At 42.6% G+C, this 23,068-nt stretch overlaps 1 protein-coding gene across 2 annotated transcripts in view; it reads right to left on the reverse strand.

The window, feature by feature from the left end:
* Positions 1-21,972, reverse strand: part of PGS1 (phosphatidylglycerophosphate synthase 1) — a 50,689-nt gene extending 28,717 nt beyond the window's left edge. For both annotated transcript variants that reach the window (XM_030208643.1, XM_030208644.1), the window contains exons 1-5: positions 21,842-21,972; positions 11,533-11,731; positions 6,387-6,464; positions 4,651-4,738; positions 511-700 (exon numbers count right to left, since the gene is read on the reverse strand). In XM_030208643.1, coding sequence (XP_030064503.1) covers positions 511-700; positions 4,651-4,738; positions 6,387-6,464; positions 11,533-11,731; positions 21,842-21,960 — 674 coding nt within the window. In that variant the 5' untranslated portion in view covers positions 21,961-21,972. The remainder of the gene's footprint in view (positions 1-510; positions 701-4,650; positions 4,739-6,386; positions 6,465-11,532; positions 11,732-21,841) is intronic.
* Between the last annotated feature and the right edge of the window lie 1,096 nt (positions 21,973-23,068).

The raw sequence follows: 23,068 nt of genomic DNA on the forward strand, positions 1-23,068 counted from the left end.
CTGATACGCTAACTGATGTTACTACATCCTCTGGGAGTTCCAGAGCTTGGCTATTCTTTGAGTGAAAAAATATTTCCTCCTATTTGTTTTAAAAGTATTTCCATTTAATTTCATTGAGTGTCCCCTAGTCTTTGTACTTTTTTGAAAGAGTAAAAAAAAAAGAAAAATCGATTCACTTCTACTCATTCTACACCTCTGTCATATCCCCCGCTCATTTTCCAAGCTCAAGAGCTCCATCTCTTCAGCTTTTCCTCATATAGAGGAGTTCCACCCCCTTTATCATTTTGGTCCCTCTTCTTTGAGCCTTTTCTAATTCCACTATATCTTTTTTGAGATATGGTGACCAGAATTGAACACAATACTCAAGGTGAGGTTGTACCATGAAGTGATACAGTGGTATTATAGTATTTTTGGTGTTCTTTGCCATCCCTTTCCTAATATTTCCTAGCATCCTGTTTGCTTTTTTGGCATCAACCCAGACCCCAGAGGCATAATTCAACCAGGACTCACCCACTGAGGACAACATTATCATCAAACACATAAACTTTAATGTGCTGAAGACCAATGGTCTCATTAAATCGCTCTGGAAGCAAGTGTCGCAAGAGGCCTCGCAGATTTGGAGTGTGGAAGAGAGAAACCCGGACCTGGCCTGTAAATTTCTGGAGGAGCGGCAGGAGCATGGTTCGTGAGTTCTTCTTGCCTAGACGGGGGAACAGTGAGGAGAGGAAGCAATGAAAACACATCTCTTAACTGCTCAAGGTGGAAACGTAGCATAGAATAAGATTTAAAAAAAAAAGAAACCTTAAATTTGTAGGCCACAACATCAGAATAAGTAAAAATGTAAAAACAGCTATGGGCCTCAACAAATCAGCTCAGTCAAATACCAACGCTTAAGCAATTAATAATATTAAAAATATGAAAAAAAGAGAGGCATCATGAAATTTAACAAATAACAGACTAAACAACAGCTTCCTGAGACAGCAAAGTTTTCATCGGGAGCCATTAAAGCAGATCATCTTTTGTAAGGTGGACTTCAATAGTGATAAAATAAAAACATGAGGCAAACGCCCCTGGTCCCAGCTGACGTACTCAGCTTAATGCCCACAAGAGAGGCATAAAAACGTAAGTGGTCTCACAATCAGCGTTCCCTAAGTCGGTCCTTGAGTACCCCCCTTGCCATATCCGCAACAATGCATATGTATGAATTTGATTTGCAAACACTGCCTCCATTATAGGCAAATTTCTTTCATGTATATTCATCGTGGATATCCAAGACCGACTTGGAAAGCACCATCACGAATAAGAGGTGCCCCGGTCACTCCAGACCTCCAAATTGAATGCTTTAAACTTGGCCTGAAATAAATTGTCAGCCAAAGCAGGTCCTTGAAATCAGGACCAATTCTCTCTATGGATGCAACCACTAGTACATAGACAGCGGCTGAAGTCACTGAACAGTCCTGCAATGATCGACTCACATAAAAGCACTGCAATAATCCAGCAATCTACACTGCGGACATTATGCCAGCCTGATGCACAATCCAGAATAAAAAAAGCACATTGATGTCACAGAATGTGAAGATTATATGCTCTGAAAATTACAAAATCAAGAGCAACACATTTCCCAAATTATTTTCTAATATAAAAACTTCATTTCAATGCAATATCAGTTCCCTAGTAACACTAAAAACTGACCAGTAAATTGTGCTCGTTGCAGCTTCCTCTCTCATAGAATCTAGATTCTGTACGCCACAAGTTTGATTAAAACGCTGCATTTTCATCGTACCCAACAGAGCCTGGAAATTCTTTAGAATCACTCAAATAGTATCCAATCCACAATATATATAATTTAAATAATGAAAAACCACATTTTACCTCCAAACAAAACAGCCTCTGCATACATGGACCTCAGCTAATGAAAATAAACTAAAAGCCACAGTGCTTTCACAATGGCTAGTGACAGCTGATGTCGACGCGCCCCAGAAAGGCTCATTCTTAAGGAGTTTATCATCCCAAATTTACACACTTAAATTCCTGCTAAACTTTGTTATCAATTGCTGATCTGATGTTAGTAATCTGTAACCTGAAGGTTGGAGAGCGGCCAATGTGACGTCGATTTTTAAAAAGGGTTCCGAGGTAATCAGGGAAATTACAGACCGGTAACCCTGACGTCAGTGCTAGGCAAAATAGTGGAAAGTATTATAAAGAATAAAATTACAGAACACATAGATAAACATGGTTTAATGGGACAAAAGAGCTCATTTTCAAAGCACTTAGACTTACAAAGTTCCATAGGTTACCTAGAGTTGACCTAGACTGTCTTTCACTCACTTTGGAAGCTAAAGAGATTGAGGCCATTTTATCTAAATCTTTGGTTCAATCCCTTGTCTGTCCTCATCAAACTCAATTATTGCAATTCATCTATGCTGGACTTAAAGGTGGTCTTCTCAAAAAATTACAAGAATATTGCTGCTCGTCTTATATGTAGATCTGGCTTCGCCAAAGCCACTCCTCTTCGACATGAGCTACATGGGTTACCAATATGAGCTAGAATATCTTTCAAATTAGGCGTTTTCATTCACCAAATTCTGTTTGGTAAAGCCCCATCATATATGAATAATCTTATTGAATTACCCCCTCATAATGCTGTTTCATCATCTAAAGAATACCTTGAGGCATATTTTCAAAGCACTTTGGGAGGCTGAGGGGCAGATGCACTAAAGCTAAATGAGCCTTTAATGACTCTCCAACGAGGAAAATTTGATCCGTTGCATGCATCAAAGGGCTTTTACCGAGGAAGCCAGCAGCTAACGAAAACGGAATGGAGATGAGCAATTAGTGTGAAAACCCCATTGAAACGACATGCACTAACCTTTTCCGATTGCCTTTACGCAGGAAAAAGACAGGAAAACTAACGACAGGTCTGGACCACTCGTTAGGACAGCTCTGTGCCAGGAAAAATCATTAAGAGAAAAAATAAACAAACTTTGAGCCAATCCCAGCGCATTAGCAGAGCTAAAAGCGCTGTGATTGGTCCAAAGGACGTCAGAAAAACATAAATAAATAAAAATAAAAAAAAGGGTCGGGAGGGGGCAAGGGCGCTCATCAGGAGCGTCCTGTACGGACGGCCTTGCCCCCCCCCCCCCCGCTGCTCCCCACACCCCGAAAAAGCAAAATTCGAGCAGCCCCTGCCCCCCGCCCTTCCTCACTACTCTCTCACCTCAGCTCCGCCTCCCGACATCCTCCGTCCTGTGCCCCGCCCCCTTTTGGGGTCGTCGCCGCCATTCCCCTCCTCCATCGGGCCCCCTCCCTCTTACCGGGCCCGTGCAGCGCCTCTCTCCTCTGTCCGAAGGCGCTGCACGGGCAAGAAGAAAGCCTGATGCCTGCCTTCGCCCAGCTTCGATGGCGCGTCTTTCTCCTGCTGGGCCCGCCCCTGTCTGACGTCGGTTACCTACGTAGGTTACTGACGTCAGACAGGGGCGGGCCCAGCAGGAGAAAGACGCGCCATCGAAGCTGGGCGAAGGCAGGCATCAGGCTTTCTTCTTGCCCGTGCAGCGCCTTCGGACAGAGGAGGCGCTGCACGGGCCCGGTAAGAGGGAGGGGGGCCCGATGGAGGAGGGGAATGGCGGCGACGACCCCAAAAGGGTCTGAGCATGTGTGACTTTTTTTTTTTGGTGCATTCTTCGTTTTTTAAAAATCGTTAGGGCCTATAACGATTTTGATTTTTTTACGTTTGCTTGATGCATCTACCCCTAAGTTCCATAGGTTTCTATGGAACTTTGGGAGGCTAAGTGCTTTGAAAATATGCCTCCTTGTCTTCCATTTCCCTATCTGTAAGAATGTGATAAACAATTCACTCTGCTAATTTCTCCTATCAAGGCACCAAAATTTGGAACTCTCTTCCTAAATCAATCAAGTTTACAGATGATTTTAGAAGTCTTCAAACAACACATTTCTTCAGTCTGACCTTTCTGAATACAAAGAACTCTACTCAAATTTTACCCACAGCCTTTTCTTAATCTCGTTTCCCATCTAGTCCTGCCTAATTATGCTCTCACCTATCCACCCTTAATTAATTAATTTGTTTGTCCTTGAGATAGTCTAAATATCTGGTTATTTACTGCACATGTATTAATTTGCTTCTTGAACTTATTGTAATATGTGTTATATTCTGTAAATTATTATGTTTTATTCACTTTATTGTTCGTAGACCACCTTAAACTTGAGTCTATTTCGGGCTAACGTGGGGTATAAATTATTATAAATTATTTATTGCATTTGTATCCCACATTTTTGCAGGCTCAATGCGGCTTACAATGTGTCCTTCTTGGTGATATATAGATCATAACGTAATCACTTATTGTTAAATAGAGATTTTTGAGTATCAAAGTAGAAGTTTAAAACGAGCATATGTTATACAAACAGTTCTGAATATAGGTATGGGAGATGTATGCAATTACATTTGTTGCTCTGTGTGGTATGCCTTGTTAAAGAGATGAGTCTTTAATGATATACGAAAGTTTGTTATGAATAAATAAATAAATAAATACCTCCTCCCACTACTTGCTGCAGTAAATACCTGCTCCTCCCACCCAACAGTACCATTTATTAAGGAAAAGAAGGTATGTGGAATAGAGCATCCAAAATGCATACCCCGGGATCCTCTGGTAAAGTCTAAGAGAATGGAGACGCGGAGGCTCGACAACCGTGAGCTCTCTAAACTTTCTTGTATAGAATCCACCTATCAAAAAAGGAGATGTTATAGATTAGGTTACCTTCCAGAGAACATATGGTTAACTACTGTCCCAGTTAGACTGAATAGCCAACAGGTGGTGTGTATGTAGAACACTGATTTTCTGACTGCAGCAAAACCTGGATAAGCACAAGTGCAAGATACTACATATGCATACTTGATTGTGATTTGTCCTTTTGTACTTTCACAATAGGAATCAACTCCAATAAATAGTCTCGCTCTTAATGTATCAACCAAAACAACTCAAGGACGAAGAATAAAAATTCCTTAACAAATTTTTGATGCTCAGGGCTACACCAACAAGTTGATGACCAATCACCATCCAGTCATCCCACCTATTGCCCCCAGCAGCTAAGTTGAAAGTTCAATGTTTAAATCAGTCAACATTCTACTACAGAAACAAGGATATTAAATCAGCAATTATATTGCTTATATAATATCCAATATACTTAGCTTTCAAATGATAATGGAAATCCAAATATTAAATATATTTATTTTGTTCTGAGCACTGCACTACATCACTTTCGGATTAATTCTGGCACCTGCAAGTTGAATTTTGGCTCATCACTGCTGCACCCCATGTGTTTTGAAACTTCAGATCAGCACTTCCATCATCAATACATTGGATATTATAGCATATAAGCAATAGAAGTGATTTGCTGATTTAATATCCTTGTTTCTGTAGTAGAATGTTGACTGATTTAAACATTGAACTTTCAACTTAGCTGCTGGGGGCAATAAGTGCGATGAGTGGATGGTGATTGGCCGTAGCGTCACAGGTCTGAGAGTTTTTATCCTTAGTCTCTGAATTGTTTGGCTCGATTCATTTCAGGGCACAGGCATAGAAGTCTGCCCAGCACTGGACTTGTTCCTCAACTACCAAAGCTGCCATCGAAGCCCCAAACCAGCCCATCCAGATCTTTCTACTGAGCCCTTCTTATGCAGGAAAAGAAAAGAGAAGCCGAGTCATAGCTGACTCAGTCTGACATGCAGTGGGACAAGAGCCAAATTATAAAAACATGGAGCCCGATATTCAAAGCCATCTAGTCGGCCACTGACCAGTTAAATCACTTGGTCGGTGCTAGCGGCTAAGTACCGCTTGAATATCACCGCCAACCCCAAAGCCGGCTATGTTGGAGGCATTCCAGGGGCAGAGGCAGCCAATATTCAGCCCTTAAGTGGCCAGGTTTTATGCATAAAAAAAGTCTGTCCTATTTTTATGCGGCAACCCACAGTCGACTGCTTAAGTGCTGGATACTGACTTAAGCAGCTATGTGTTAGCTGGCTTAAAAATAACTGGATATTCAAAGATGAAGCCGGCTTTCAATACCCGAAAATAACACCATCGGCAGTGAGCAAATGACCCCATAGTACTTATAGCAACCACTGCCAGTATTCTCTGCTACTTCCACTAGTTTTCAAAATCTACCGGGTGGAGGGCAGCTAAATATGGAGCATTGACTGGGTCCAGAAGACAAGACTCCTTTCAAGCTCAGTCCGTTCCCCATGACCAAGAGGTGAAAAAGATGACCCTTAACATCTTCCTTCACCAAGCCTGTGCCCTGTTAATGTAATGCATGTGTGAGGTGCTCTGCTGCTAAGCCTTCCTCACACTACACTCGGGTACATCACTTACCAGCGCCTGCTCCAGGGGCCCAGTACCCAGGTACAGAGAGGCAAGCACCACTCTTCTCTTGGCCAGCTTTATTTGTGTCTGAATGTGGAAGAAATCACAAATACTGGTCAACATTCTTAAGAAATCAGTATTTTAATAGCTTTTATTTAAGCTGAAGACAAAAAGTAATTTTAAGTTTATCCAGTTTCTGATATGTCACCCATCATAAATACATCCAAGCGGTTTACATATACAGTATTTAAAACAAAATCAAAAATACAGAACCATACAGATTATGAAAAATAAAGTTACATAATCCAAAAGTTCCATTTGCATACAAATGGAGGCGGGGTATGCAAATAGATCTCATGCATATTCATTGAGAAAATCCTGAAAACCCAACTGGGATGTGGCCCTTGAGGACCAAGGTTGCCTACTCCTGCTCCAGACTGGCACAGATGGGCTTTATGCACTTCTACAAGGAGATGGAGACTAAGAACCACTGAGTTTCAAGTCAGCCTATAAGTGGGCTGTGCAGTCCCCTGAAAATCAGTCTGTTCTCACTCAGCAGATGGTAGAAGTGGTAAAGCCTGTGCAGTCCTTTATGATTAGGCCCTAAGGGTAGTTTTATATTTCTTCAAGTTAAATTAAAAGAAAAGAAAGCGCAAGGGAGTGATGAGGAAAAAGCAGATGTGTTTAATTACTTCTGAGTTCACCGAAGAAAGTTTATAAACAACTTGAAAAACTGAAAGTGGACAAGGTCATGGGGCCGGATGGGATCCATCCCAGAATCATGAGGGAGCTAAGAAAGGTTCTGGCAGACCCTCTTAAAGGTTTAATAAATCCTTGGAGACAGGGAAGATTCTGTAGGACTGGAGAAGAGCGGATGTGGTCACTTCTCAAAAGTGGAGACACAGAAGTAGGAAACTATAGGCAGGTAAGCCATACTTCAGAAGTTCAAAAGGTAATGAAGGCGCTGCTCAAAGAAATGGTAATAAGTCATCTGGACTACTGCAATGCACTGTACGCCGGATGCAAAGAACAGACAATCAAAAAACTCCAAACTGCCCAGAATACGGCCGCCAGACTCATATTTGGAAAAACTAAATTTAAACGTGTAAAAACCCTAAGAGAGAAGCTTCACTGGCTCCTACTTACGGAACACATTGCGTTCAAGATCTGCACGATTGTACACAAAATCATTCACACAGACGCCCCAATCTAGATGCTAAACCTCGTGGACTTGCCTCCCAGAAATGCCAAAAGGTCATCCCGCAAATTTCTCAACCTGCACTACCCCAGCTGCAAAGGTCTTAAATACAAGCTGATGCATGCCACTGCCTTCTCTTACATGAGCACGCAGCTATGGAATGCATTACCTACAGACTTGAAAGCAATCAACGAAACAACTATCTTTTGAAAACCTCTGAAGACATTCTTCTTCAACAAGGCCTACAATGAGAACCTATAGCCTCACTAACCCACTCAATTATGAACGCCCACTTCTATAACTACCCTAATCAATCTCTTCCTTCTTCTGTCTTCCCTTCCTTAATCGTTTCACATTACTAACTGTATCCGATATCCTGAAATGACAATGTTAACAAAACTATGTAAGCCACATTGAGCCTGCAAACAGGTGGGATAATGTGGGATACAAAAGCAATAAATAAATAAAAAAAATAGTGAGTTTCCAAGAATCCAACAGATTACAAGATCCAAAGCAACATGGTTTCACCAAAGGAAAATCGTGCCAAACAAATCTGATTAATCTTTGACTGGGTGACCAGAGAATTGGATAGTGGACACGCGCTAGATGTAGTCTAGTTAGATTTCTGTAAGGCTGTTGACAGTCCCTCATAGGAGATTCATAAATAAACTCAGCAACCTAAGGTTAGAACAAAATGGTGAACTGGATTGGAAATTGATTGATTGACAGATGGCACACGGTGGTGGTAAACGGAGTTTACTCAGAGGATAGAAAGATAAGTAGTGGAGTCAGTGCCTCAGGGATCGGTACTGGGGCCGATTCTATTCAGCATATGTGACTGACATTGCTGAAGAATTAGAAGGAAAAATTTGCCTTTTTGCAGACACCAAGATTTACAAGAGTGGACTCCCCAGAGGGAGTGAACAACAGGAGAAGAGACCTACCAAAATTATAAGAATGAACAGCCAAACATTCAACTAAATTTAACGCGAAGAAATGCAAAGTTGTAAAAACTCAAAAGAGTATTATGTGCTAGGGGGTGAGAGACTGACACACACAGATCAGGAGAGAAACTATGAGCAGCTTACTCAGCAAATACAAGATTTGGCATCATGGGGTCCACTTTGGTTGACCTGGTGGGGCAGGGTAGCGGTGGTACAGATGATTATCTTGCCTAAATTTGTATTTCTTTTTGCTCAACTACCAATTGAAATTCCGAACAGTTTCGGAAAATGGAAAGGGTTGTTGAGATTCTTTGTATGGGCTAATCAGAGACCAAAAGTGGGGTGGAAAATTGGGTGCGGGGCAGGGTGGGGCTGCCCAACTTGAAACGATATTATCAAACTGCTGTACTAAAGGCCCTGTGGGAGCTTCACTTTGAAGCTTCTACGATGATAGGAGTGCCCTTAGAATAACATGTAATGGAGCAATACTCTATTGTTGAAATCGGAGGGGTCAGGAGAAAGAGGAAGGAGTGGGCTGGAGTGTGAAGCCCTTAAGACATCACATCCTTGGTCCTCTGGTAGATATTTGGCGGCAGGTGAAAGTTGGATGTAGGCTCGGAGGCAGTGTTCATTCATTTAGCCTCTATTGGTGGCTATTGGGTTTATTTCGCGTAGAGATCTCTTCACCCAAGGCATTCTAGTGACACACGGTCAGTTCTGAGATTTGTTGGAAGGTAAGAACCCCTTCAATCAGTTCTTTCAAGGAAGGGATTTTCTTTTGGGATCGGATGTGAAAGTTAATCTGTATAGAGATCCGACTAAGTTGGAACTGGTATTGTTTAAAGATGGATCCAGGAAAAAATTACTTTCACCCTCCTAATTCTAACACGAGGATATTAGAGAGGGACACAATGGTTTAGAAATGCAGAACATTTCTCTAAGCTGAGGAGCCCGCACTTGGGGACAGTGGTAAGGATAAAGGAACGTACATATTTCATAAAGGGAGGATTTTAAAGGAGTGATATTTTCACCCATTCCACATTTTGGCTAAAAGCGGGTAATGGTCCTTTGTGATCAGGCAGTAAGTGCATTTTTCAAGCCTTGAGATTATTTCAGAGGAGAGAAACTAGAAAAAGCAGAAGATATTCATAGTATATTTATTATTAGAGGAGGGGGCTGGGAGAGTGGGTGAGAATTACTTTGTTTAGCTGATTCACCCTGCCCCTTTTAGGTTAAACCTGACTCAGCTGATTGTGGCACCATGGGTTTTCATCTGAAGCTGTCAGGGGATTTCCCTATTTAGTTATTCCCCTCTTCAACTTCCTTTTTTAAGAATCATCCACCCAGAGGATCTAGAAAGCATGTTCCCTATTTCCCATTCATACGTGTGGCCTGCTGTACAATAGCTTAGAACACCCTCCCTGGGCTCATGGATTTAGTGAAGGGAAATCTTGCCTCACCAATCTACTACATTTCTTTGAGGGGGTGAACAGACATGTAAATAAGGGTGAGCTGGTTGACATTTAGGCATATTTTCAAAGCACTTAGCCTTCCAAAGTTCCATAGAAACCTGTAGAACTTTGGAAGGCTAAGTGCTTTGAAAATATGCCTCATTGTGTATCTGGATTTTCAGAAGACGTTTGACAAAGTACCTCATGAAAGATCAATTGGAGAATCATGGGATAGGAGGTAGTGTTCTATTGTGGATTAAAACCTGGTTAAAAGATAGAAAACAGAGATTAGGGTTAAATGGTCAGTATTCTCAATGGAGAAGGGTAGATAGTGGGGTTCCCCAGGGGTCTATGCTGGGACCGCTGCTTTTTAACATATTTATAAGTGACCTAGAAATGGGAGTAACTAGTGAGGTAATTAAATTTGCTGACGACACAAAGTTATTCGAAGTAGTTAAATTGAGGGAGGATTGTGAAAAATTACAAGAGGACCTTACGAGACTGGGAGACTGGGCGTCTAAATGGCAGATGACGTTTAATGTGAGCAAGTGCAAAGTGATGCATGTGGGAAAGAGGAACCCGAATTATAGCTACGTCATGCAAGCTTCCACGTTAGGAGTCACGGACCAAGAAAGGGATCTAGGTGTCGTTGTTGATGATACGTTGAAACCTTCTGCTCAGTGTGCTGCTGTGGCTATGAAAGCAAATAGAATGTTAGGTATTATTAGGAAAGGAATGGAAAACAAAAATGAGGATGTTACAATGCCTTTGTATCGCTCCATGGTGCAACCGCACCTCAAATATTGTGCTCAATTCTGGTCACCGCATCTCAAACAGTTAAAGTTGAATTAGAAAAGGTGCAGAGAAGGGCGACGAAAATGATAAAGGGGATAGGACGACTTCCCTATGAGGAAAGGCTAAAGTGGCTAGGGTTCTTCAGCTTAGAGAAAAGACAGCTGAGGGGAGATATGATAGAGGCCTATAAAATAATGAGTGGGGTTGAATGGGTAGATGTGAAGTGTCTGTTTACGCTTTCCAAAAATACGCCTAAGGGGCATTCAATGAAACTACGAAGTAGTAAATTTAAAACGAATCAGAGAAAATGTTTTTTCACTCAATGTGTAATTAAACTGTGGAATTCGTTGCCAGAAAATGTGGTAAAGGCGGTTAGCTTAGCAGAGTTTAAAAAAGGATTGGACTGTTTTCTAAAGGAAAAGTCCACAGACCATTATTAAATTGGACTTGGGGAAAATCCACTATTTCTGAGATAAGTAGTATAAAATGTTTTGAACTTTTTGGGGGATCTTGCCAGGTATTTGTGACCTGACTTCTCCACTGTTGGAAACCAGATGCTGGGCTTGATGGACCTTTGGTCTGCCCCAGTATGGCAATACTTATGTACTTCAGTGAGCTTCCACACACCAAAGTCAACCAGGGGAAAAAAAGAATCCAATTTCTTTTCTTCAGCCCTCTGCCAGCCACAAATTCATCTTACCCCAATCTCATTCTTCTTTAACACCCGCTAAATGTCTTAACGACTCCCAGCCACAACATACACTCACCTTCATGACATCATAGAAGTCCATGGGGGAGGAAAGTACCCGGACTTGAGAGCCTGAGATTCCAAACTCTGGAACCAAGTTCCCTATCCACTGAAATCTGTGAACATCCTCAGGGCAGAGACAGCAAGGAGGGGACTTCTGAACAGTGATCTGGGGGACAGACTGAGTCAACAGTGGTGCCAGGAGCAGCCATGAAGACCTGGAAGGGTGCAAAGAGGAAAGTGAAACATTCAAACAGAAGGTGTCAGTATGTGCATTACCAACAGGATAGTGGTGGTGTGGGAGGAGGAAGGACAGCAAAACAGGGACTTGATGGGCTGAAAAAATATATATAACCTTTTCCACAACTGCATTAGGAACTATTTCAAAAACAAAAAGAAAATTTCCACAAGTTCCTGTAACTGAATTTTACCAGTCTGATTCATGATAAATCTCTGAATATTCAGCACCAAAAAGACAGTTCACGACTGCATTTCCCAGAAAAATTGACCACTACACATCCTGAGTCACTTATAAGAATTCCTACCAGCTAGGCTTTGTTTTGAAACTCAGCAGTACAGCAGACTCTACATATAGTAACTTTCATTGCAACATCAATGAAACGACTTGCACTTTTCCTGAAGTGACACAACCCTTCCACAAAGCACAGCAGGCTAATCTTCCACTCTTTGCCACACTTCCTGTACAGGATTCACCCAAGCATCTCTATCCTCTCCCTTTCACAATATATTTTGCATGGTCCAACAACAACTGCATATTGGCATAAGTGGGGGGGGAGGGACTCCGGGCTAAGGTCCTACTAAATCCTACTAACTGACTCCAGAAACTACAGGGTCAGGAGCTGGCTGAGAAGCACCACGATGGAGTTGCAGTGTCCATCAACCATCCGCTTGGAGACAAAGAATATACTGAACTTGCTATAGCGGCACAATACCCTTAAGGGTTGACTCTTAAGAACTACATAACCCATTTGTCTGGACTGGTCTGATAGGATGCTAAGGAAAGGTCCAATTCATATCCTTTGCAAGTACCTGGCAAAGCAGATTAAGACATCCAGAAGAGGTAAAAACCCCACATCAACCAAATAATTGTTAAATGGACCTGTCCTCCAGACAGTTGTCCAAACCACTTTTAAACTCAGCTATACTGCTAGACCTGGCCACATCCTCCAACTAAAAATTCCACAGCTGCACCAATCAACACAAAGGTGCCCTTTTACTAAGCTGCATTAAGCACTAAAGTGCACTTAACGAGGGGAAAATAATGGCCTAACACAGGACATGCTACTACTACTATTTGACATTTCTAAAGCGCTACTAGGGTTACGCAGCGCTGTACAATTTAACATAGAAGGACAGTCCCTGCTCAAAGGAGCTTACAATCTAAAGGACATCTAAAGCATCACGGCAGAGAATCGGCATGGAATTGCTATTCAGCTAACATAGCCAGCGCATTTATAACGCAGGAGCCCTTAGTGCCTCCTAAATAGGAGGAAGTAAGAACCTGTATTTTTAAAAAAAAAATTAATGGCAACTCGCTAATGCTAACACGGCCAGAAATTCAACAAATGGAAAAATCTCTTTTTTGCCTCATTAGAAATGGACTTATCACGTTGCTGAGCAGACTTCTACGGTCTATGCCCTGATCGTGACTGAGTAGATATGGATGGGCTGGAGTGTAAATTTAAGGGGTTTCGACATTAGCTTTAGAACTTTTAGTCCAAGAACAGTGCTGGGCAGACTTCTATGGTCTGTGCCCTGAGAATGGCAAGGACAAATCAAACTTGGGTATAAAGTATCACATACCATGTAAAATGAGTTTATTTTGTTGGAAAGACTGGATGGACCATAAGGTCTTTATCTGCCGTCATTTACTATATTACTACTATGTTAGGGAAGTCCCGCGTTAGGCTGCAATAAGCCCATTTACTATCACAGCTTAATAAAAGGGGCCCCCAAGTTTGTTTTTAACCTGCTACCAATTCATTTTATAGTGTCCATTAGTACTAGTACATTTAAAAGCCTAAATTGTTTCCATACCACCTGTCACTGTAGCGCAGGCTTGGCCAACCCTTTTCTACTGGGGACCATGTTTTATATTTTGTAACGTTTGGAGGACCATCGCACACACCATTATATTTTGCTGCATGTTTATCAAATAGTGGCAAAATATGACGGTGCATTATCCCCTCCCCAGCCTCTCTCTTATGACTCCCCTCCCCCTCACTAGGCTTCAGATGCAGAACAAACAACGGGATTCCTGCTTTCCTACAGCGACACAGATCTCTGCAAGCTTCAGCTGTACTAACGTTTGGGTTGTTCTCACAGTTTAAGTCTGACGAGACTTGAAACTGCCCATACCAAGCCAAACTTCTAGCAATACATGGCTAGGGTTACCATATGGCGCCAGAAAAAGGAGGACGGATTGAGCCAGCCAGGTTTTACTTCCATTGCTTTCAATGGAAAAGCAATGGAAGTAAAACCCGGCTGGCTCAATTACTTCCATTGAAAGCAATGGAAGTAAAACCCGGCTGGCTCAATCCGGCCTCCTTTTTCTGGAGCCATATGGTAACCCTATACATGGCTCGAGCTTACGGAGAGCAGTCATGGTGGGGAAACAGGAATCCCACTGTAATGCACCACAAAAATTGCCACGCTTCTTGAGGGCCTGAAAAAAAGCACTTGGTGGCCAGATTCTGGCCCGTGGGCCGTAGGTTGGACAAACCTGCTCTAGAGATACATTAGTTACAAGCAAGTGCCTCGAGCCCCGAGAGGTGTACAGGCTGACCCCACAAACATATGTAACACAGAATATACTTCAGGTACCAAGTAAAGAGTACATCTGTTTTAATACTTGTCATTTTTGACAGAAGTTTATAAAATCACCAGTGAAAGGGCCTATCATATCCTCCCAGTCTTTTCTTCTCCAAGCTGAAGACTCTCAACCTACTAAACCAAGGGTGGAAATTTTGTCAATACCTTATGTTATTATTTAACCAATTCAAAACACCCCTCTAAGTCGAGAAGACATCAAGAATTTACACAGTCAGTCATCTAGCCTCCCTAATGCAGGATCATACAGTAAGCAACTACTATTATGACACAATATTCAGCTGCTATATCATGTTTACTCTTCCTCAATTGACTGTGAATCTGAGTTTGGAAACGGTTTCAAGGTCAACCAAAGCTGCCAGCAAGGGGTGGTGCAATTGAAAATGTAATATTGATACAGCACCCCTACTGGTAGGAATGTAGGTGGAGGACTCCCACACAGCTTAGAAGGAAGATTGAGGTCAACCCTGAGTCGATTACATTATTGCGTTCTATAGTGTAGAGTCCCCTCAAGGCCCTTCTTTTATGCGGACATTTTTATTATTCATTTCACCGCTAATAGCAATCTTAATCTGGTCTCTTTGCAAAAGTGTTTAGATAATGTGGTAAAGTGGTTACAGAAGCATCACCTAATTCTAAATCCGCAAAAGACTACAGCTGATTGGATCAAAGGTCACCCCCCCTGTCCCTTCACTTACACCCGTTCTGTTCAGTACGCCAGTCCAGCCTGTGAGTCAATTCAAGTATCTGGGACTGTTCCTTGACGTGAAACCAAGTTTCTGTGCAAATTTCTTTGGTAATAAAGTCTGGTTTTCACGCTCTTCGTAAAATTAGAGGTTTGTAGTTTTCAACTCATTACATACTCTGTACCATGCTTTTATAGGCTCAAGACTTGATTATTGTAATGTTATTTATGCAGGTATTCCTAAATCAGAATTAAAAAGTCTTCAAGAACTGCAAAACACTGCAGCTCGTGTACTATGTCATGCCAGACAAAATGACCACATCACTCTGCTCCTCTGAAAATTGCACTGGCTTCCTGTAAATTATAAAATTCAATTCAAAATACCTACCCTGACATATAAGGCACTGGATTACCACATTATCTTTTGAAACAAACGATCCCACACACCTTGTCCACTTTCTTCAATCTATTAACGAACGGACTCATTCTACCCAGTCTATCTCAGGCCTACTGGAAGTCAACTAGAAGTGTATTTTATTTTATGACCCGTTCCTTTGGAGCAATTAGCCTCATGTGATCTGTTCAGAATCATCTTTTGAAAACTTTAACATCAGCCTCAAAACTCAGTTTTACATGGATATCTTTAGTGATAGATGAACCCTTTTTTGGACATAAATGTGAAGTGCTGCTGTTCACTGCCAAGACGTATGAATAGTTCACTTTTCTATGCTTTTAATGGAGTTACTTTCTAAGATTTCATTTTATTGTATATCGCCTTGAATTATTTATTAAAAAGGTGATTCAACAAATCTGAATAAACCATAACCCTTCAAAACCTGAGGCCGTAAGGTTCAGTGGAAGCATAGTCCCACCCAACCCCAAACCTCCACTGATCTTCCAAATTATTTCTCTTCTGGCCTTCTGTCTCAATGTTGGAGAAACAGGAAAATATTGTCAACAGATCCCATCTTCTGGCTTTTAGACATTCAGACCATCAAATGTTTCTCGGGAATTAATAGACTCAACCAGTTAACTTTACAATGGGTTAGGTCTTCTACTCTGAGATATTTCCAGACGATTCAAAGCTGTTATCACACTGGTGTACTATGCTCTGAAATGAGCGATGAGAAGGGCATAAGGACAGCCACAACACTGACTTCCAATGGCAAAGTGGGTCAGAAAAATCCGTAACCTCCTGTTAAAATCGCCCCTAGTACCTGAAGACTGGAGGGTGGCCAATGTAACACCTATTTTTTAAAAAGGTATCCAGGAAATTACAGACCAGTAAACTGACGTAGGGGCTGAGCGAAATAGTGGAAACTATCATCATAAAGAATAAAATCACTGAACATACAAAAATGGTTTAATGGGACAGTTTCAACATGGATTCAGCCAAGGGAATTTTTGCCTCACCAATTTGCTTCATTTCTTTGAATGCGTGAATAAATGTGGACCGGTCGATGTAGAGTATCTAGATTTTCAGAAAACATTTCACAAAGTCCTTCATGGGAGACTCCTGAGAAAATTAAAGAACCATGGGATAGGAGGCAATGGATTAGGAGGTACATAAGTACATAAGTAGTGCCATACTGGGAAAGACCAAAGGTCCATCTAGCCCAGCATCCTGTCACCGACAGTGGCCAATCCAGGTCAAGGGCACCTGGCACGCTCCCCAAACGTAAAAACATTCCAGACAAGTTATACCTAAAAATGCGGAATTTTTCCAAGTCCATTTAATAGCGGTCTATGGACTTGTCCTTTAGGAATCTATCTAACCCCTTTTTAAACTCCGTCAAGCTAACCGCCCGTACCACGTTCTCCGGCAACGAATTCCAGAGTCTAATTACACGTTGGGTGAAGAAAAATTTTCTCCGATTCGTTTTAAATTTACCACACTGTAGCTTCAACTCATGCCCTCTAGTCCTAGTATTTTTGAATAGCGTGAACAGTCGCTTCACATCCACCCGATCCATTCCACTCATTATTTTATACACTTCTATCATATCTCCCCTCAGCCGTCTCTTCTCCAAGCTGAAAAGCCCTAGCATTCTCAGCCTCTCTTCATAGGAAAGTCGTCCCATCCCCACTATCATTTTCGTCGCCCTTCGCTGTACCTTTTCCAATTCTACTATATCTTTTTTGAGATACGGAGACCAGTACTGAACACAATACTCCAGGTGCGGTCGCACCATGGAGCGATACAACGGCATTATAACATCCGCACACCTGGACTCCATACCCTTCCTAATAACACCCAACATTCTATTCGCTTTCCTAGCCGCAGCAGCACACTGAGCAGAAGGTTTCAGCGTATCATCGACGACGACACCCAGATCCCTTTCTTGATCCGTAACTCCTAACGCGGAACCTTGCAAGACGTAGCTATAATTCGGGTTCCTCTTACCCACATGCATCACTTTGCACTTGTCAACATTGAACTTCATCTGCCACTTGCACGCCCATTCTCCCAGTCTCGCAAGGTCCTCCTGTAATCGTTCACATTCCTCTTGCGACTTGACGACCCTGAATAATTTTGTGTCATCGGTGAATTTAATTACCTCACTAGTTAAATGGCCAATTCTCTCAGTGGAGGAGGATGAATAGTGGAGTACCACAGGGATCTCTACTGGGACTGGTGCTATTTAACATTTATAAATGATCTGGAAATCAGAACAAGTTATGTGATTAAATTTGCAGATGACACAAAACTATTCAAGGTTGTTAAAACACATGCGGACTGTGAAAAATTGCAGTTAGACCTTAGGAAATTGGAAGACTGGGCATCCAAATGGCAGATGAAATTTAATGTGGACAAATGCAAGGTGATGTACATTAGAAAGAATAATCTAAATCACAGTTACCTTATAAAAGGGTCCACCTTGGGGATCAGCACCCAAGAAAAAGATCTAGGTGTCGTTGGCGATAATACACTGAAATCTTCTGCCCAGTATGCAGCGGAGGCCAAAAAAAGCAAGCAAGATGCTAGGAATTATTAGGAAAGGAATAGAAAATAAGACAATCATAATGCCTCTGTATTGCCCTATGGTGTGACCACATCTTTGAGTACTGTGTGCAATTCTGGTCACCGTATCTCAAAAAAGATATAGCAGAATTAGAAAAGGTACACAGAAGAGCGACCAAAATGATTAAGGGGGATGAAACTCGTATGAGGAAAAAGAGGTTAGGACTCTTCAGCCTAGAAAAGAGACAGCTGAGGGGGGATATGATAAAGGTCTACAAAATACTTAGTGGTGTAGAACAGTAAACGTAAATCGATTTTTTACTCTTTCAAAAAGTTCAAAGACTAGGGGACACTCAATGAAGTTATATGGTACTACTTTTAAAACGAATAGGAGGAAATTTTTTTAACTCAACAAATAGTTATGCTCTGGAACTCGTTGCCAGAGGATGTGGTATCAGCGGTTAGTGTACCTGGGTTTAAAAAGGGTTTGGACAAGTTCCTGGAGGAACCTTCCATAGTCTGCTATTGAGACAGACATGGAGAAAGCCACTGCTTGTCCCTGGGATCAGTAGCAAGAATTTTGCTACTATTATTTGGAATACTGTCAAGTACTTGTGACCTGAATTGGCCACTGCTGGAAACAGGATACTTGGCTAGATGGATCACTGGCCTGACCCTGTATGGCTATTCTGTTCTAAAGATACGAGTGATAAGATAAACACTTTCAAATATTTGAAAGGTATTAATATACAAACAGACCTTTTCCAGAATCGGGTAGGTGGTGGTACTACTAGAGAACGTGAATTTAGGTTGCAGGGGGGCCACCTCAGAAAGGGTGGTAGATACCTGGAATGCCCTCCCGTGGGAGGTGGTGGAGATGAAAAACGCGTGGGATAAACCCAAAGGAATCCACATGGAAACAAACTTAGTGGTGATTAAACGGCAACTCCAGCAACTGGGAAGCAAAACCAGTGCCAGGCAGACTTCTATGGTCCCACTGATTTCTTCACAGGCTTTCTGCTTCTGATGTACCTGAAAAATTTGTCACTGTGAGTTTTAGCCTCGGTGGCAAGTTTCTCTTCATATTCTCTTTTAGCCTTCTTTATCAATGCTTTGCATTTGACCTCATTTGGGTCCTTTTTCCATTCTTTGAAGGACAATCTTTTGGCTGTAATGGCCTCTTTTTCTTCACCTTTTAACCATGCTGGCATTTTCTCTTCTTGCCACCTTTGCAACTACATGGAATGCATCTGGTCTGGGCTTCCAAGATGGTATTTTTGAATACCGTCCATGCCTGATTTAGTTTCCTAACCTTTGCAGCCAATCTTTTTAGCTTCCTTTTAATCATTTCTCATTTTATTATAGTCGCCCTTTTGAAAACTAAATGCAGCTACAGTTGATTTCCTTTGTGGGTTTATCCCTCTCACACTATGCCCTGCATGCCACAAAGGACCAGATTCAAAATCGCTCCCCCTCTCGTTGGTTTAACGCACATCATATTGGATACACCACTTATCTAATTCTATATTATTTTCTCAGACTCCTGAGGCAGACGCATAAGCGTCGAAACACAGCTGCTGTGTCAAGTCTTTGGTGTTTTCCCAATAAATCCTTATACATAGAACTAGCATCTCCCTTGTGTTCTTTGGAAGAATCAGCCCACCCTACTCCTTGATCGGTGTGTTCTAGGATCTTAGGAACTGAATATTTCTCCACTTTTTGTTGTTGGTATCTTCCAAACACCTCACAGCACATCAGTTTGCTTTCTTTGCGATGCTAATCGGTTTGATCATTGTACATCTTTGTTGAAATCTCTCCACTGGCTCCCAGTCTATAAGCAATTCAATTTAAGATCTTGTGTTTGGCTTTCAAAGCCCTTCACACTGGAGTCCTTTCCTATCTGTCCAATTTGATTCTGCCTTATACTCCTTCAAGGCGTCTTTGTTCTGCAGATGCTCACCATTTCTCTTCTTTTATATTTCAACGAGGTCTTTATTGAAACAGTATGCAAATAGAACCAAAGAGATATAACTTTCTTATACACATAAGAGTCCCCTTATACATTATACATAATACCTCCATTTTGTAAAAATGCTCACCATTTCATTCTCCCTTCTCCCACCAGTGCCCACTATGAATCTACTAGGCAAACAGTTCTTTTCATTCTAGCAGCTAGGTTATGGAATTCTTTACACCAATCTGCCCATGGTGGGGTGTGCGTTCTTCCCCAGGGCTGCCGAAAGTTAAAAGCAGGCCTGGGGCAAACACTCAGAGGGATCCCCTAAACCGCCACACCAAACACAGGGGTGTAGCCAGCAGCCCATTGGGGGGGAGGGGGGGAGAAGAGAGACTGGGACCATCCATTCCTTTTTGCACTCTCCCCTCATTAAAACTGTTACCTTTGCTGGTGGGGATGCCCAAGCCCTGCCAACCAAATAGCTCTGCAGCCCGAACCTCCTTTATGTTAGGAAGTGAGCAGCACGTTTTCTAACCACTGACATGTTAACTGAGCATGCGTGGCATGCCAACGTTGGATGTTAGAAAGCATGCTGCTGAGTTACTTTCATAAGAGGAGGTTCAGGCTTTGGAGTGTTTTGGAGGACCTTGCGAGACTGGGAGAATGGGCGTGCAAGTGGCAGATGAAGTTCAATGTTGACAAGTGCAAAGTGATGCATGTGGGTAAGAGGAACCCGAATTATAGCTACGTCTTGCAAGGTTCCGCGTTAGGAGTTACGGATCAAGAAAGGGATCTGGGTGTCGTCGTCGATGATACGCTGAAACCTTCTGCTCAGTGTGCTGCTGCGGCTAGGAAAGCGAATAGAATGTTGGGTGTTATTAGGAAGGATATGGAGTCCAGGTGTGCGGATGTTATAATGCCGTTGTATCGCTCCATGGTGCGACCGCACCTGGAGTATTGTGTTCAGTACTGGTCTCCGTATCTCAAAAAAGATATAGTAGAATTGGAAAAGGTACAGCGAAGGGCGACGAAAATGATAGTGGGGATGGGACGACTTTCCTATGAAGAGAGGCTGAGAAGGCTAGGGCTTTTCAGCTTGGAGAAGAGACGGCTGAGGGGAGATATGATAGAAGTGTATAAAATAATGAGTGGAATGGATCGGGTGGATGTGAAGCGACTGTTCACGCTATCCAAAAATACTAGGACTAGAGGGCATGAGTTGAAGCTACAGTGTGGTAAATTTAAAACGAATCGGAGAAAATTTTTCTTCACCCAACGTGTAATTAGACTCTGGAATTCGTTGCCGGAGAACGTGGTACGGGCGGTTAGCTTGACGGAGTTTAAAAAGGGGTTAGATAGATTCCTAAAGGACAAGTCCATAGACCGCTATTAAATGGACTTGGAAAAATTCCGCATTTTTAGGTATAACTTGTCTGGAATGTTTTTACGTTTGGGGAGCGTGCCAGGTGCCCTTGACCTGGATTGGCCACTGTCGGTGACAGGATGCTGGGCTAGATGGACCTTTGGTCTTTCCCAGTATGGCACTACTTATGTACTTATTATGAGGCTTGAGCATCCCCACCAGCCATTCAAGATGCCTGAGCACAAAGTGGAGGCTGCAGAATCTTCCCCCTCCCAATAAACAATAGATAACCAGCAAGTCAGACATCAACAAGGCTACACTGACTCATCCCCAACCTCCCCTCAGCTCCAGGAGCCACTGTTCTAGCACTGAGCACGTGTTCTTATTGCTCCGCCCCCCTTTCCCACCATGCGCATGCGCGCAGGTTCGGCGTTTCGGCCTCCTCCCAGCCCTTCGCCCGCCGCGTCCGCTTCACTACCCAGGACACCCAGGTCCCCGTTGCTTCTCTCACCTCTTGCCGCGCTCCCGACCCTGGAACCAGCGCTCCGAGAAGCGTCCGAGCAGCGCCACCAGTCCCGGCCGAGGTAAGACCTGCAGGAGCCGCCTCCACAGCAGCGCTGAAGCCGCCATCTTCAGCACCGTCACCAGGGAGACGAGGCCACGCCCCCCAGAACAAAGCAAACTTTATTCAGCGCGGATACAACGAACGGCAGCCAGCCCCGCCCCCTCCCCAATCTTTCAGAAGGTTAAGGGTTGCACTTGACCTGCTTTCAAGAAGAGGAAAATACACACACACTCTCTGCTGAAGACTGGCCCCACCCAGTGTGGTCTTCTGTTTCATTCCCTCAGCATTGAGCATAGGAAAGGGAAAGGGAAGTTGTTAACTGTGGCTACAATCAAGGTGCTTTACCATTTTGTACCCGGGCTAATAGAGCACATTAAGGGCTAGGTTTACTAAGCGGCACTTTGGACGCGTTAGCGTTTTTAATGTGCGTAAATGGTGTACATGCGTTAAACGCTAACTCACCCATAGAAATGTATAGGCGCGTTAGCGTTTAACGCGCCTTAAATTTACAGGCGTGTTAAAAACGCTAACGCACCTTAGTAAACGTATACCCCTAAGTGCTTTGCCCAGAGTCGCAAGCGGCTGCGGTGGGAACAATAATAAAGAAATAACACACCTATAATCATGATTAAAAGTTTAAGCAAGGAGTTTTTCCAGGTTGAGACCACACAAGACCAATCCATCTCCATGTTACATAAGCAACTATTTATTTATTTATTGGGATTTAGTAACTGCCTTTATGAAGAGATTCACTCAAGGCGGTAATAGTAAAATAACCAAGAATAAACATAAACGCAATAAATAAGGTCAACTTGAAAACAGTAAACTGAGACAATATCAAAAATAGTAACATAGTAGATGACGGCAGAAAAAGACCTGCACAGTCCATCCAGTCTACCTAACAAGATAACTCATATGTGCTACTTTTTGTGTATACCTTACCTTGATTTGTATCTGTCTTTTTCAGGGCACAGACCGTATAAGTCTGCCCAGCACTAACCCCGCCTCCCAACCACCAGCCCCACCTCTGCCATCCAATCTCGGCTAAGCTCCTGAGGATCCATTCCTTCCGAACAAGATTCCTTTATGTTTATCCCACGCATATTTGAATTCCGTTACTGTTTTCATCTCCACCACCTCCCGCGGGAGGGCATTCCAAGCATCCACCACTCT

Source organism: Microcaecilia unicolor, chromosome 6 (genome assembly GCF_901765095.1).
Source record: "Microcaecilia unicolor chromosome 6, aMicUni1.1, whole genome shotgun sequence".
NCBI classification, from domain to species: Eukaryota; Metazoa; Chordata; class Amphibia; order Gymnophiona; family Siphonopidae; genus Microcaecilia; species Microcaecilia unicolor.